Here is a 15,128-nt window from a genome sequence, read left to right as displayed (position 1 = left end):
CATGTGTATATATATGCATGTATATACATATATTTATATATAAATATATATATATATATATATATATATATATATATATATATATATATATATATATATATATATATATATATATATATATATATATATATATATATATATATATATATATATATGATAAAAGTCGGACTTTGTGGAGTCTAACGAAGATAAAAGCTTACCTATAGATCTAGATCACGAGAGTAACAAGTGCTAAAAACTCTTGACTGAAAACGTTGCACTTTTGACCCAAATAATCGCCTTGTGAGAAGTAGGCCTCGAACAGTTCGATGATAGCCTGGCTGTCATACTGTCAAGGTTGATACTACCGACCACTTTGGGTGAGGGGGGAGTGGAGTGTAGATTAAAGTGCTGTCAATAAGGTCTCACTAATACATAAAGACAGTTACGGTACGTCAGCTTCTTTTCCCTCCGTTTCCTTTACATCTTGTTACCACGGTTTTATACCGAGGATAAAACCGGACAAGGTGTAAAACATTGGGCCAGGCGGTGTTTAATGTGAGGAAAACTGTGACTCGTCATATCTTCCCTATCCGACCTTGTATCCGGCTAGTTATTGAGATTTTAGACAGAAAAGACGCCGTTCCCCGTAGTCTGCATAGATTCTTTCAGCCATCTCTTTGGGGAGGGGGAGGGGGGATGGGGTGGGTTTGGCACTGTTCCTTCTTCCGTTTACCGCCCTTCAACAAAATAGAAAAAAAATACAATTAATATAGAACATATATAATTGAAAAATTGTCTGCCCCCTCCCAGGAAATTTAAGTCCACTCCCCACCCCCAAAAGTAATTTAAAGTGCCCCCCCCCCCTTACAGGAGAATTATGCCTGAAAGAAGCACTGGTAGTGTGATACCTGGAGCGGGGTTCTTTGTAACCCGGTGCCGCGCGCCATCCTGTCCAAATCTTGTTCCAACATTAAGGATAGGCGAGAGCTTTACAGAAAATTGGTCACTTACATCTAGTCGAGAAGTGGTCACCGTGATCTTCGTCTACACCGGTTTTGATCCCTTCCCTGTTACGACCCCAAAGTAGGAGTGCGGGGGGGGGTTAATTTCGCAAGGACGGTGCCCTGAGAGGTTGCGCGATTTTTCTCTATATACATTAAATAAAAAAATAAAAGTCGGATGAGGTTCGACACCGTTCATACGAGTACCATGAAACTTTGGGGAGTTGATGAGAATACTCCCGAGAAAGTTTCTGAGGGAAAAATATTAATTTCGCACGGGCGTCCCACAGCAGGGTGCGATGTAGGGCCCTGGTCTTTCCTGTGAGTGCTATGGCACCTACGTTCATTTTAAACAGTGAGATAGACTATGGATACAATGGGGCATTATAGCCGTTCAATAAATTGAGGGATTTTTTCCAGCCGAAATGGTTGTCGTTTTTACAAACATTGTTTTTCCATGTTATAAATGTTTATTGTTTAATGCAAATCAAGTCATAAAAGCCCGTATTTCCTGTATTTCAACACAACATTAAAAACAGCAATTAAACTTTCATTAGCCAAAAATGTTAAACAGTATTCAAGTGTTTATCATGATAATCTCCAACTATTCTGTTAAAAGTAATCTGAATAAATGTTTGGTGGGTAACACAGCAGGCGCGACTCTTAGGTCTTAGGTCAGGGGTCGGCAACCTTTTGAAGCTAAAGATCCAAAAGTTACAATTTTCAAAATTTCCCTGGTTTTAAAGAGCCACTAACATTTTTTTAATTTCAAATATTTTATTTTTTTTATTAAGATCATTAGTATTTGTTCAAGGAGCTGGAGAGCCGCATCATGATATCAAAAGAGTCGCATGCGGCTCGCGAGCCGCAGGTTGCCGACCCCTGTCTTAGGTCATTAAATATCTGGTGTACATTTTTTTGTAAAGATTGAAAATTAATCATTTTTTACACTAAAAAAATGATCTTGAAAGGAACATCCTACCAAGTGAACAAACTTGTAAAGAGCAAGGTGTGTTTGCCCACAAATTTAGTACAGCTATTAGTTTCTAATAAAAACTAGATTCGACGGTTAATTCTTAAATAAAGAAAAGTAATAAATAGACATCATTTACATGCGTGTTAAATATCAATGTTTTTGTAACATAGTATATAGTGATTAATATTTTAAATTTGAACTATAATTGGGTTTTTTTATATTTATATACAACTTTTGGTTTTTAAAAATTGGTTGCTTCCCTTAGTAGTTTCGATACTAGATGACTAACAATTTTATATTTATCGAAAATTCTTTTTTTTTTAATTAATTGAACACTATTACACTATTATAATCTTACAATGGCATACACATTAACTTTGATCTGTGTGGTTTTTAATGTTGCACATAGCTAACTCTATGCAAAAATTATCATTGGGCCCCTTCGTCAAATTGTAAATTTTGCATTTTATACGTCCTAATTGTGTACTTATACGTTATTATTAAGTAGTACCCTGTAACATAAAATATCTTTGATTTCATATCACGTTTATGTAAAAAGTAACCAACAAATTAACTGTAAGCATGTAACATTTAAGTAACCAAACAGTCGCGTCACAAGGCGGGGGCGGATGTGACACCATTTAGGATTAACACCATGAAGAAAACTCGTAAAATTTACTGTCAAAACTGTGATTTATCCAGTTAAAACAATCAAAAATTAGGGAGTAGGGGTGACACTCCATCGGAAATGCAAAATTGTTGGAGGGGTTGGGGGTGGGTTGACATTCACTTAACGCACAGGGTAATACCTAACCTTGTGACGCCACTAACCAGTAGCGTAGGGTTAGGGGGGGGGGCGGGGGGGGGACATATGTCCCCGGGCGCCGACCTCAGGGGGCGCCAAAATTGGTTGGAAAAATAAATTGAAAGGTTGAGGGGGGTGCAAATTGAAAGTTTGAGGGGGGGTTGCAAATCGAAATCTTGAGGGGGGGGGTGCAAATCGAAAAGTCTGTCCCCGGGCGCCGGGAAGGGTCGCTACGCCTCTGCCACTAACGAAACACAATTTTTTTTTAAAATTGCTCGTTATTTATTTAGATTTGTTCTTTCTTTTAAGTTTACAAAATGATTAATATGTTCCTAGAGGTCCATTTTAGCTCCTTCTGTCTGTTCGATACTAAGGATGGCCAAGTTACTGATCCAAAGGGCATATCTACAATTTGTTTCATAACATCATCATAATGGAGAAACACGGGGCGCCCAACTGTATACTACTGTATAGGCGCTGGAGGACACCCCTTATTTTATTTAGTCATCGATTATAGTAACCCTCCGTATCCTTAGGGGCATGGCGCTCATTAAAATAAGTATATGTGCCGTAGTGCTCACGGGTGAAACCGGGGTGCCGGTTGTCGTTTCTGTGCAGTTTGACCGTTGAATCAAGCAGTAACCCTGGGCCCTTGTGCCCAATTGACTGACCCTAGGTACTAAAAAAGCCACTGGGAAACTCTGGGTAGCAAACCGAACCGCCTTACATCTAGGGGGCTGCCCTCCGAACGAAATTTTTTTTTAATTTAATGGCAGAAAACTTTACAGGAATCAGAGTTTCTTTCTGGCTTGTCTTCGGATTATGCTACGTCGCGGGTCAGCTGGTTTTAAAGAAAATAGTATCTTTGAAAAAAAAAATCAAGAACATGAAATAATAAACAAGCAGTTTTAATTTTATTATCAAAGCAGCAGTTTTACATCAGAGTTAAAGCCCTTTGTTTACTTTAAAACTCAGAAATCTAGATTTTTAAAAGACATACCCATAGTCGAAATGTGAAAAAAAATCAAATAGCCTGATGGAATAAGGAACCAAAAAAATTCTTCTAAAAAGTACACAATAATGTAAAAAAAAATGTGTATAATCTTTGTAAGGTTTGAAATTAAAAGCTTTGAAAATCATATCCCTAGTGAAAAAAAAGGAGAAAATCAAACCAAGCACACATAGGCTTTAAAAATACTGAATTTCTCGCACAAAAATTTTGCTAAACTATTAACTATTAAAAAAATAAAACTATATATATACCAACAATTTATTAATATTTTACTACTTAAAATTATTGCAAACGAATGCATTCAAAATATTTAAAATGCAGTTTGATTAAGCACACACATGATTGTTAAGTTGACGCCATTTTATAGAATCGCAACAAAACAAACGAGTTCTGCTAAAAACTACATAAAAATTTGCAAGAAACACAGAAATAATTTTTTAAAAATAGAAACGTCAGCTAAAATATCTGTTAGATTTTAGGGTTTGCTTTCAAGATTATTTTTTAAAGCTTGGAAAAATACAATATTTTACAGAGCACAACAAAGTACAAGTTAATAAGAATTTTTTTTAATTTATTGCTAAAACTCAATCACTCTAAAAACTTATTTACAAATACTGAATTTTAGAACAATTTTTTAACTTATATATCTAAAAGTATAACAACTATTCATCCTCATCTGCGTTTAAATTATGTGTTTTATTTAAGTTGATAATTATTCTAATAAACTTTTCCATTGTTATAGGTTTTTAAAAATTGTTCATGTATTTTCACTTTGATAGCTTTTTTAAAAATGAAATCTGTTAGCATCCTAAAATATCATGGTAAGATAAAAAAAATCTTGTATTCACAATAGCTTACAATCAAGTTACATTTCTATTTCAATTTTTAAAAATTATTAAATTCATATACAACTCAAGAATCAATTGCACAGACATTTCTGCAATTATTAGTATTATTTTAAAACATTTTTATGTGTTAAAAACTTTTTTTTATTTTAAGCTTCAATTAAATTATTTATTTTATTTTAATAAACTTTTTACCATTAATGTAGTACCATTCAAATTGTATACAACCATGTAACATAATGTACATAACATATCCAGCTAAACGCGTAGAGTATTTATGATTTTTATTTACAAAAACTTAAGGTTGATTTATAATTAATTCAGTAAGACTTAAATTATCTTATACATTAAATAATATATAATCACAATAGAGTTTGAAAATAGAGAGCTCTAAGTTAGCTAACTAAGAAAAATAAAAATAAAAGTCATTGTGCTGCTGCCTCTATACAAAGAGGTTCCAAGTTTAGTACTTTATTTTGTGAAAGACAGCTGGTTATCCAACAAGAGAAGGTTGTTGTTTATAATTCTTCAAGCAAAGGAATGTACAGACAGTTACAAAGATTTATCTCCATGCTTGTGCTCTCCATTCACCAAGACATGAAGTCTTTGAGACAGATTCTTCATTTTAGTTTTGGCTGGGGAAAAATTGATTGTTTCAATTAATAAAAGACAATACAAAAGAAAATAATTGTTATAAAATAACTCTTTTTAAAAAGTTAACTTATATTTATCATTTTAACAAATACTTTTAACAATTTACTATTTTAGAGACCTGCAAAAAAAGCAATTGTTTATGAATAAACAAATCAAAACTTTAAAAACTAAAAAAAACAACTCACATTGACTTTTCTGCTTTAAGTTTTTCTAAGGCTCTGGATTTAGCTGATAAATTCAATTTCCCCCCTGATGATAAATGTACATAATTAGCAACAAATTTAAACCAAAGTAATTAATATTTACATGAAAGAATGTAGTAGGACATTAGTTTTATTTACCTTTATTTGCATCTACCAGATAGAGAACAATTCCAGCTATTAAAGCCACTGAAAAAAAGGTCATATACATTTTTATTTTTTGAAAATAGAGGATAAGAAATTTTAATGCTGAATTAATAAACTACTAAAAATCAACATTTTTAAATTAACATAAGATTAACTTATTAAGCATAAAAGTATTTCTAAAAACTTGAAAGAAGTATTAATTATATGAAGTATCAAACATCCTTAATTTACTGAGGTTATTAAAAATAATGGAAATCCATCTGCTATATGGACCATCGGGTCTGAAAGGTTACCTTCCTAACTTGCTGTACTTTGTATCTCAAGATTAACATGTTTAATATCAAGTTGCTAACTATTCTGCAACTGAATAATATTAATGTTCTACTTACAACACAACCATGCCATAAAGAAAACTTCCAAGATAAGATAACCCTTCTCATCAACAATAATACCAGCTGTAAGGGAGATAACTGCCAGACCCAAATTTTGAATTGCTTGCATGCTGAAAATTTAGATTAATGACATTTTTAAAAGCTTCAATTACATAAAACTTCTTAACTTAAACACAATTTTATTCCATTTCTATTAAAAAAATGTCTGTTTTTAAAATATCGTAACCTTTTTTTTTTAACTTAATAGTTGTTGCATACCGTAACATAAAATATTGTGTTAGATATTTCACAATTTTGTCTGTCATTTTGGCGGGGAATATGGAGTTAAACCCTTAAGGTAAACTTCACACAACCTTTAGTATTAAGACAACGCCTAAATCAAAAACCAATTAGAACAATGGGTTTTAAAAAAATAAGTTTCACTTTTGACACTTACATGCCATAAGCAGTCCCCAGTTGATGACTAGGTATGATCAGAGACACCATAGGCCACAGAGCACTAGCTAATACCGAATAGGATAGACCCATTATGATCTGTAAAAAATATTAAAATTATTAACCTTGTTTAATGATAAAATTTCCGGTGATAAAAAAGTGTTCACTCCACGTCATAGTAGTAAATAAAAATGGAAATAAAACTTTTTGTTGTTAGAAACTAAAATGTAATATTGTATGTAAACCTACCATAGCTACATAAGGATTGACAAATGTAAAGGCTAGCAGCATGTGGCATCCTAATGTTACAACAATGCCAATGATAACCCAAAACACATTCTTGCCAATTTTGTCAATGAGAAAACCAAACACAGGGGAAGCAACTGCTGAAATGATGTACACCAAACTGTTCACAGCATTGGCACTTGTGGGGGTGAGTCCAAACTTCATTTCAAAAAACACCCTTAAAATAAACATCAAAATAAACATTAAACATTATATAATTAAAATATATTTTATAAAATGTGTACATTTCTATAAAAATATTCAAATTTTCAAAACAAGTGAACCCCTATTTTTAATTGGCGAGTTGTTCCACTAAAATGCAACTAAAATTGGTAATTATAATTTATTAGAATTTTGACTCAGTGTAAGTTTATTTATCTAAGGGTAGACTAGTTTCAATATGTTCAACTTTTAATTTAGTTTTCAATGTGATTCCAATTTGTGAAACATAAGATGATGTAGGAAAACAATGGAATTTATTATAAGTAATACAAGTCTACATGGTATGATTTCTTTTGCAAACCATAAATTCTACTTTTTACTCATACATTAAAGAAATAAGTTCTTAACATTAAAAGCTTATTTATTGTTTCAAGTAAGAGCTTTTAACTGTTTGAAACAGGAAATATTTGTTTAACCTGACAATTAAGCTTAAACTTACAATCCAAGTCCAATAAATGGGAAGACAGCCACATAGTAAGCCACACATATGATAGAGATCAGCCATGTTGAAAATGGAAACGTCAAAATATCCCTAAACTTAATCATCTCCTCTGGAAAAAAAATATAATAATTTTAGATGAACAATTTAAGACACATAATAAAACTTCTGTAAATAATTTACATTTTTTTTACTTATAAAATGAGTATATTCTATGAATGCTGGGAGGGAAATTCTTGGGGTTAGGAAAAAAAACAACTTCAACAAACCCAGCCAGATATTACCAAAGTTTCTTCAATGTACAGGCTTTTATTAATAAGCAAGCAAAAATATTTTCATATATTCTGTTGGCATTATAAAAAATGTATGCATAAAATACAAACAAACCTTGACTTATCTGTTTTCTTTTAAGCACTCTGTCAGCTCTCTTGTCAAAGAAAGACAGTAAAAAGGCACAAAGTAGAGAAAAAACACACATACCAGCACCTATAAAAAGCCATTAGAAATTTTAAAAGTGAGTAAAACAGATTGGTAACTGTTTCAAAATGTATGCATGCAAGAAAATGAAAAATGAAAAAAAAATTCATTTCTATTTTTAAAAAGAAATATTTTTTAGAACTATTTTTTTTAAATAAGATAACTGCCAAGTAAAATGGTACAAGTGTAAAAAAAGCAATTACACACCAACAAATAATGCAATGCCAAGGCATTTATAGCCATGCACACTCTGATCAATGTAGTTGTACAGTGGCTGCATGATATTCATGTTCACTGTGCTACCCTAGGAAATAAAATACCATTAATACTCAACTATGTAATCATAAAGAGGCTAAAGAACAAACTAAATAACTTGACTTTGTTAAAAACCAGTTTTGAGTCTATTAGAAACACTTTACTTTGCTCTACAGCATTTAATAATATTGACCATAATATATGTAAATCTTTCAACCCAAACTTATATTTATATACTTACAACTCTGGAAAAACTCAACTGAAGGCCAAACACCATGTTTAATTCCTTCCCTTGGAACCATTTCACAGCAAAAGTATTTTGTGCCACAGCCAAGGATTCACCTCCAATACTAAATTAAATACCAGGTTTAAAAAAAATAAGACTATTTCTAGAAATGTATATATTTTTATATATTTGGATAAGTGTTGCTAGTGCTTGTTAAAATGTCAGCAGGATGTATTTATTTCTTTATATCAAGACTGCCTGAATCACAGTGTATAATTATGATTTGAATTATGCTGTAAACTTCCTTTTTATCTCTTCTTTCATATTGTTACTTTAGACAATCGAAATTTAGAAAAGCAAATAAACAGGGTCCATAGCCAAATCCCAAAAGTAAATTCAAGGCTTTTTCAAGGTTTTCAAGGTGATTTTGGGGGGAATTTCAAGGTATAAACTACCACTAACGGGCATTACAATGAGGGTGATGTATGTTTTTTGCACACACAATTTTTGAAATAATGTTGGTGTTATTACAAAATTATCTAAGTCAGGAGATTGTCTGAGAGTCCAGCATAATCCCTTTTGCAATCAGTATCTTTGGTGTCAAATGACACTCCTCCAACTTCTATTTTCAGAAAAACCTCTTTCAACACTGGCTTGACCATGTGACAGAAGCAATAGATCTCTAACAATTTTCCAAATGTTCACATAAGAAATTTTGCTACCAAGCTGTTCAATGAAAAAAATGTCCAGCCTATCATGTTCTCAATTAGATTTAGATAGACAACCATTTAGAGTACATGTATCTATGAATGTTGAAAATTGAAACAGAACTTGGTCACACTCAGCTGATTTCAGTTTCCATTTGTTGACTAGGATGTGAAGAATTCCCTTCATTTTTTTTGGTGAACTGGCTCTATTTTTAAACATTTGCATTAGGCTAAGTCTCTCACTAATGACTAAAGTAATGGAGATTTCAGCAAAAAATTAGATGAAAATCCTATCAAAGTTGTCTTACAATCAGATTTGAAATTGAGAATTTGAAGCTCACTTGCTTTTTTTACTTTTTCTAGAGACTTTATTAGAGAGTCAGCAACAAACCCAACTTTAATTGAATGACTTGTCAATGTCAAGTGATAATCAGAATCAGGTCATTATACATAAAAGGAAGCATTGGTTCGTCTGTCTGATAGTCCTTTAAAAAGGACTCTGCACACATATTCCTTTAAAAAGGACTCTGCACACATATAGAAACAAAAAAAAACCTAGCTATGCTTGTAGAAATTATCCTATGTCATAAATGACCTCACGCTTTTTAAAAGATTATTACCTCTCCCCCCCCCCCCCTCCGTCACACATCACAAAAAGCCAGGCCCCGCCCACTAAAATGACGTCACACCTCAGCCTATAACCCCTCCTACCCCCCCCCCCCCCACCTTGATTGCAGTTCAATTTTTCTTAAAATAGGATTTTTTTCCCCAAAATCTTGTCTGAACTCTGTCAAAATAGAGTATTTTAATCAATTCCTTTTACAATTTATTAAAACAGTTTTCTAAAATGCTAAAATTCGTTTTCTAACATTGCTTTTTAATAATGCAAAAGTGTGATGTCACACGATCTGACCCCCCCCCCCTCCCATCCCCTCATCACACACCGTCACACGATTACGGATCCCCCCTCCCCCTACGAGTGTGACGTCATTTATGGACGACCCCAATGTCCCCACCTATGATACACATGATGACGTAAAGAAATATCGTGGAAGTTTTAAGTTGAGTTCATATCGCGGAATAACAGAATTAAGTTGTTTTTTTTAAACAATTTCACTAGTAACTACGCTAGTAATACTCATGCCAGAGATGTAGCCGCCCGACAAAGTGAAAAGCGGATTTTTTTTTTACAAGCGGATGGGAGGGGGCAGTGACAGCGGCAATTTTCTCAAACACGGTAATTCGAGGCTTCTTAAACATTTCAAGGACGTTTTACCACAGTAAAAATCAATTAGATCTAGACCCTGCTAGACGGTGTAACTAAATTATAGCAGACCTACATATTTTGTTCAATGACCTAAAACGATGCAGATATAGTTTTTGTTTTCGCTTTAATCTAGCAGTAAGCCCAATATTAAAGATAACCACGTTAAAATTAGATAAACAGCGTTTGTAGAACTGCCTTGACCGTGAGACACTACTGTGCTCGCGCGTGGTCTCGTGTCGTAGGTCTTACGGTCAGCGCGACCTTGAAGTGAGAGGCGGTAAAAAGTGTCAGTAAAGTTGAGTGAAAACAGCACAGTCATAGTCCTTCAAATTATTTTTCTTTTCTTTTGATAAATACAAAATTTTTTTTACGTCGGCGCAAAATCTTTCCTTTTTTTACAAGCTTTTATTTAACTCACTTCCTCTGTCGTCAGTCTGTCGTCAGTCTAGACGGAAACGCAGGAGTGAAAATTCGGACAGTTCTACTTGACCGACACGATTCACAGTTGGCACGTGGGTCAAGACATGAAGACAATGCAATCTGAAACTAAATTTGACTTAATTGGATGCCTAATTGATTTTTTATGAATTAATTAAAATTTGGACTGAATTAGTAGGCATGTCTAGCCAACCACACCACACGCGTCATCAATAGCTGCGCCATCACGACCACGTAATGGCTGCGTTCAAAAACCATTGCGCGCCTACTGAACGTGATATTCAGTAGGCGCGCAATGGTTTTTAGTCATGTAACTCTATTGTAGATAAAACATGTAAAGTACTGAAAAAAAAATCATAAAAAACGTTTTAATAACAAGCTTTTATGTAATGATGCACTAAAAAGTAGAAAATAAATTATAGACTACTATTTAAATAACTATAAAGAAAAGCGTGGGTGTCTTCCTTAACATTAGTAAAGGTATCCAATAGATACTAAAGTGACCCACGCTTTTCTTTATAGTTATTTAAATAGTAGTCTATAATTTATTTTCTACTTTTTAGTGCATCATTACATAAAAGCTTGTTATTAAAACGTTTTTTATGATTTTTTTTTTAAGAAGACAATCGGCGATGCTAATGAGCTGGTAATGTTAGGATTTAGTTTTTTTTTAATTACACAGCCTAGCGGTAGTCCATTGATGACGTCACGTAATTAATGCAAATTTTACCCCAACCTCTATCGTCATAAATAACCAGACAGCCACGTCAAGAATGACATCAAAAAGTTCTGTCTACAGCCTCACCCATCTGATACAGTCAATGTGTATTTGGTCCATAGCCCACGTGAGATTGACGATTACGTCATTTGCTATTGGTTTTTTTAACGAACGTGATAAATAGGCCTATTGGCATTAGGAAATCTTGTTGGTTAATAGTTAAAAATCTAGATCAAGATCCACGACTATATTAATTATTAATATACTGCGAGGTCACTGTAAGTTGAGATAGACCTAGAAGACCTTCTAAGGTCGCAGTGACCGAAACATCTGCTATCGTGAGGTACACAAAGAACCGTGATTGATCTAGGTTCGTAAAAACGTGTCTTCTCGCACATCTAAAATAACAGAACACAATAATTCGATAAATTATGTCTCGCTATTTACCCGTAATTCCGCAGCTACGTTTCTCCCTTTTGTGTTTAACCCACACCGAGAAAATTTTAATTTAAATAAATAGAAACCTACGCTCGCATAGTTCAGGCTATTCTTTTTTTATTTAAACCTAAGGCTTATTTTCTTGAAGAAAAAAATATTAGTTCTAGATGTAGGTTTAATTATAATCGAGATAATTTCCGTGCGCGACCAGAATTTTAATGATTTAGGCCACATTCCAATTTTTGTCTTTACGGACATCACCGATCAGGAGACAACAGACCACTCGCGGGGTCAATAAAGTTCACAATATAAATAGAGCCAACGACTGCCGAGATATTGTCGGGAAGGGATTTGGGGGGCGGGGGGCGTCGATTGTTATGATTGAAGATGTTTGAAACCATAGAACCGGATAACACGGAAATTTAACACAAGAAAAAAAAAAGGTCGACACTAAATCGATTTTGATGTTTACTGTGGGCTTTTGCGTAACATTTGCGGCCTAATTCCGCAACAGGGGTGTCAAAATCGAAAAATTACGGACAAAACCGTACAAGTAGGTAGGCCCTAACAGAAAACACTGAATCTAGATCTAGTAAACGGAGATACCCGAAAAACGATGCTAAATTTATCCCTCGGCTATCTACGTCACGATCTAGAATCTAGGTTAGGCAGAGCCTATGCAAAACTGGTCAGGTTGGGGTCATACCGCGAGGCTTAGCGAAGGAGAGGGTTGGAAATAGACTCCGAAGTTAACGCAGACCCACGGCAAAAAAAAATAAAGGCAGAAAAAGTTTAGATCCATCAGAATTGAATTTTTTTTTTAAATTCGATTTACGCACGGTTTTCAAGGTTTACCTATAAAATTCAAGGGGTTTTGCTCATTTTTGGGGAAATTCAAGGGTTTTTCAAGGCCTTGAGATGTTTTTTGGAATTCAAGGGTTTTTCAAGGATTCAAGGTCCGCTACGGACCCTGAAATAAACCTACCCAAATATAAACCTTCCAGCACACATCAATGCATAGATGTTGAAGAGGCTGCCCAGTGCAAAAACTACCTAGAAACATAAAAATCAAATTTTATTAAAATCCTCAACATTTAACATGGGAAAAAAGCTATTTATAGAATTTTTTAAAATATTCATTCAGATAAAATGAAGGATTTTATTGTTCCGTTACGTATGCAATCACCTGAATTATTTTAAAATTTTACCTGTCCAACTGTAACAAAAGAGCTGAAGATAATAGCACCAAAACGAAGCCCAAACAAGCGATCAATCAGATAGCCACCAAACATGCAGAGAACAACATTAGGCCAGGAATAAAAAGAATAGAAAGCCATGAACTTGCTCTCATTGATATCTAGGTCTCTTATCATTGTGTCTTGTAATGCTGCTGGATTGTCATAGCAGAAGTAACTTCCTGGAAATAAAAAAAAAAAAACTTTACCATCAAGCTACTAGAAATAGAAGTAAACCTAATTTTTACATACATAATGGTACTTTACCTAAATGTTTGTTAATACAAATCAAGGATTTGGATTCAACTATCTTTTATTTGTAATAATTATATTTTTCCAAAGGAAATTTTCAATTAGATTTTTAAATGTTAATTAAGATAATACATTATTATATTACGAGCTGACCCGCGACGTCGCATACACCGCTATTTAGTTGTTTTATTTCCTATTTTTCATATTTTGTTAATTCGACACCACCAATGCTGCGACTGAAAATATTTTGCTTTAAACACTATCAGTAGCTAGTGAAGGACAATTATCCTCACCCTCACTTTCTACTTGTCTCCCCCCTCCCCCGTGAAAGCAGCCATCCGTGATGACAGTTTACAGACAACAATGAAAAGATCAAGCAGAACGTGTTATTACCTCCACTTAGTTTCAAATCGTTTAAAAACTAAATTATCTGCACCTATAGCCGTCACTGATTCGACCCAATAGTAAACAGCTCACCTAACTGGTGGGGGTGATAGCGATATGGTCTGTTGAGCTTATGTCTTGGTGGTGTCTCGCATGGTCGCCATAAAGAGAATTATATATATATAGACCTAGATTGTTTCGAATTTATATTTAACGCAATGTAACAAGCCCACCACTTGGTTGAGGCCACACTAGAGGCTCCTTCTGCCAGAGTTTCAATTGATAATTCTAAATATTATCCAACTTCTTGATTATAATATTCACTCAAGCTGTAAAAATATAATAATCTAATTCTAAGACTGGTAGGTGTACAAATAGTCTTTGAACTTCTTTTGAGGTGATCTTTCAGCTATGACGAATAGACTATACTTAGACTATAGAGTATGAAGGTTATTTATTATAGGGAACGAGTTTGAGACCAATAGACATTTCATAGAGTTGTAATACTGTTAGTAGTTAAGTATTAAGTAATTAGTATGAAGTATGATAAATCTAGGTCCTGATTGATGAAATTAAAAATAGTTTTAAAATATTCATTAGGCCCTAATCATAAATTAATATTCATTATTAATGACTAATCAAATATTAATATAATTAATATAATTATAATTAATATTTAATAATGACAAGACAGACACTAATTATAGATTGACTATCATAAAATCTTTCATGTTAAAATTAGGAATAAAAAGGAAATTAGTAATATTATGAAAAGTTACCGAAACTTAGAAAACAAATCAGAATGAGCACTGGAAAGTAGCGATGAAGACATGATTTTGGGTTGCATGGGGGTGTTCCACTGCAGCCCTGCAGCTCTTCGTCAATTTCCTCATTGCTTGATTCCACAAGAGGCGTTGACTCGTTTGTTTCCCCCATAGTCATCTATGAATCTGAACGAAAATTCTTAAATATTTAGATAAACTATACTGAAACTATTTAAGCTCTTCGCAACAGTTTAAACTTTAAACTATTCATCCGTTTAAAAATGATCGCTTAACATACTTAACAAACACACTCGATCATCAGAAAAATGATACAAAAGGAAACACTCAGATGATACAAATTGTAGTGGTCACGAGACAGCTATTTATAGACATACTATTAAAAAGACTAAATTATTTTTTTAACAAAATGAATGATAAGTTTCATTTTCGTAAAATCGACTACAGAAAATTAATATTTGGATTGATGTTTTGAAAAAGAATCCTTTCAATAAAAAATGACACATTTTCAATAAACACCGACATAGGAAATTATTTGTTCTGTAAAGAGACTA

At 33.4% G+C, this 15,128-nt stretch overlaps 1 protein-coding gene across 3 annotated transcripts; it reads right to left on the bottom strand.

The window, feature by feature from the left end:
• Positions 1-3,656: 3,656 nt before the first annotated feature.
• Positions 3,657-14,947, bottom strand: LOC131943449 (major facilitator superfamily domain-containing protein 1). 3 transcript variants are annotated; one of them, XM_059303593.1, is made up of 14 exons: positions 14,868-14,947; positions 14,572-14,742; positions 13,130-13,338; positions 12,907-12,974; positions 8,369-8,477; positions 8,080-8,176; positions 7,783-7,881; positions 7,396-7,507; positions 6,699-6,912; positions 6,451-6,548; positions 6,012-6,124; positions 5,617-5,664; positions 5,461-5,524; positions 3,657-5,256 (listed from the first exon to the last, which is right to left on the bottom strand). In XM_059303593.1, exons 2-14 carry the CDS (start codon positions 14,732-14,734, stop codon positions 5,247-5,249), a joined length of 1,404 nt encoding a protein of 467 aa, XP_059159576.1. In that variant the 5' UTR covers positions 14,735-14,742; positions 14,868-14,947; the 3' UTR covers positions 3,657-5,246. The 3 variants fall into 3 exon arrangements, with proteins under 3 accessions (XP_059159576.1, XP_059159577.1, XP_059159575.1); XM_059303594.1 differs by having other exon boundaries at positions 14,855-14,873; XM_059303592.1 differs by lacking the exon at positions 14,868-14,947 and having other exon boundaries at positions 14,572-14,808.
• Between the last annotated feature and the right edge of the window lie 181 nt (positions 14,948-15,128).

This window comes from Physella acuta, unplaced genomic scaffold, assembly GCF_028476545.2.
Source record: "Physella acuta isolate Inbredline_101_S28 unplaced genomic scaffold, ASM2847654v3 ptg000456l, whole genome shotgun sequence".
NCBI classification, from domain to species: Eukaryota; Metazoa; Mollusca; class Gastropoda; family Physidae; genus Physella; species Physella acuta.
The sequence above is the reverse complement of the archived record's forward strand: the minus strand, read 5'-3'. Positions and strand labels throughout refer to the sequence as shown.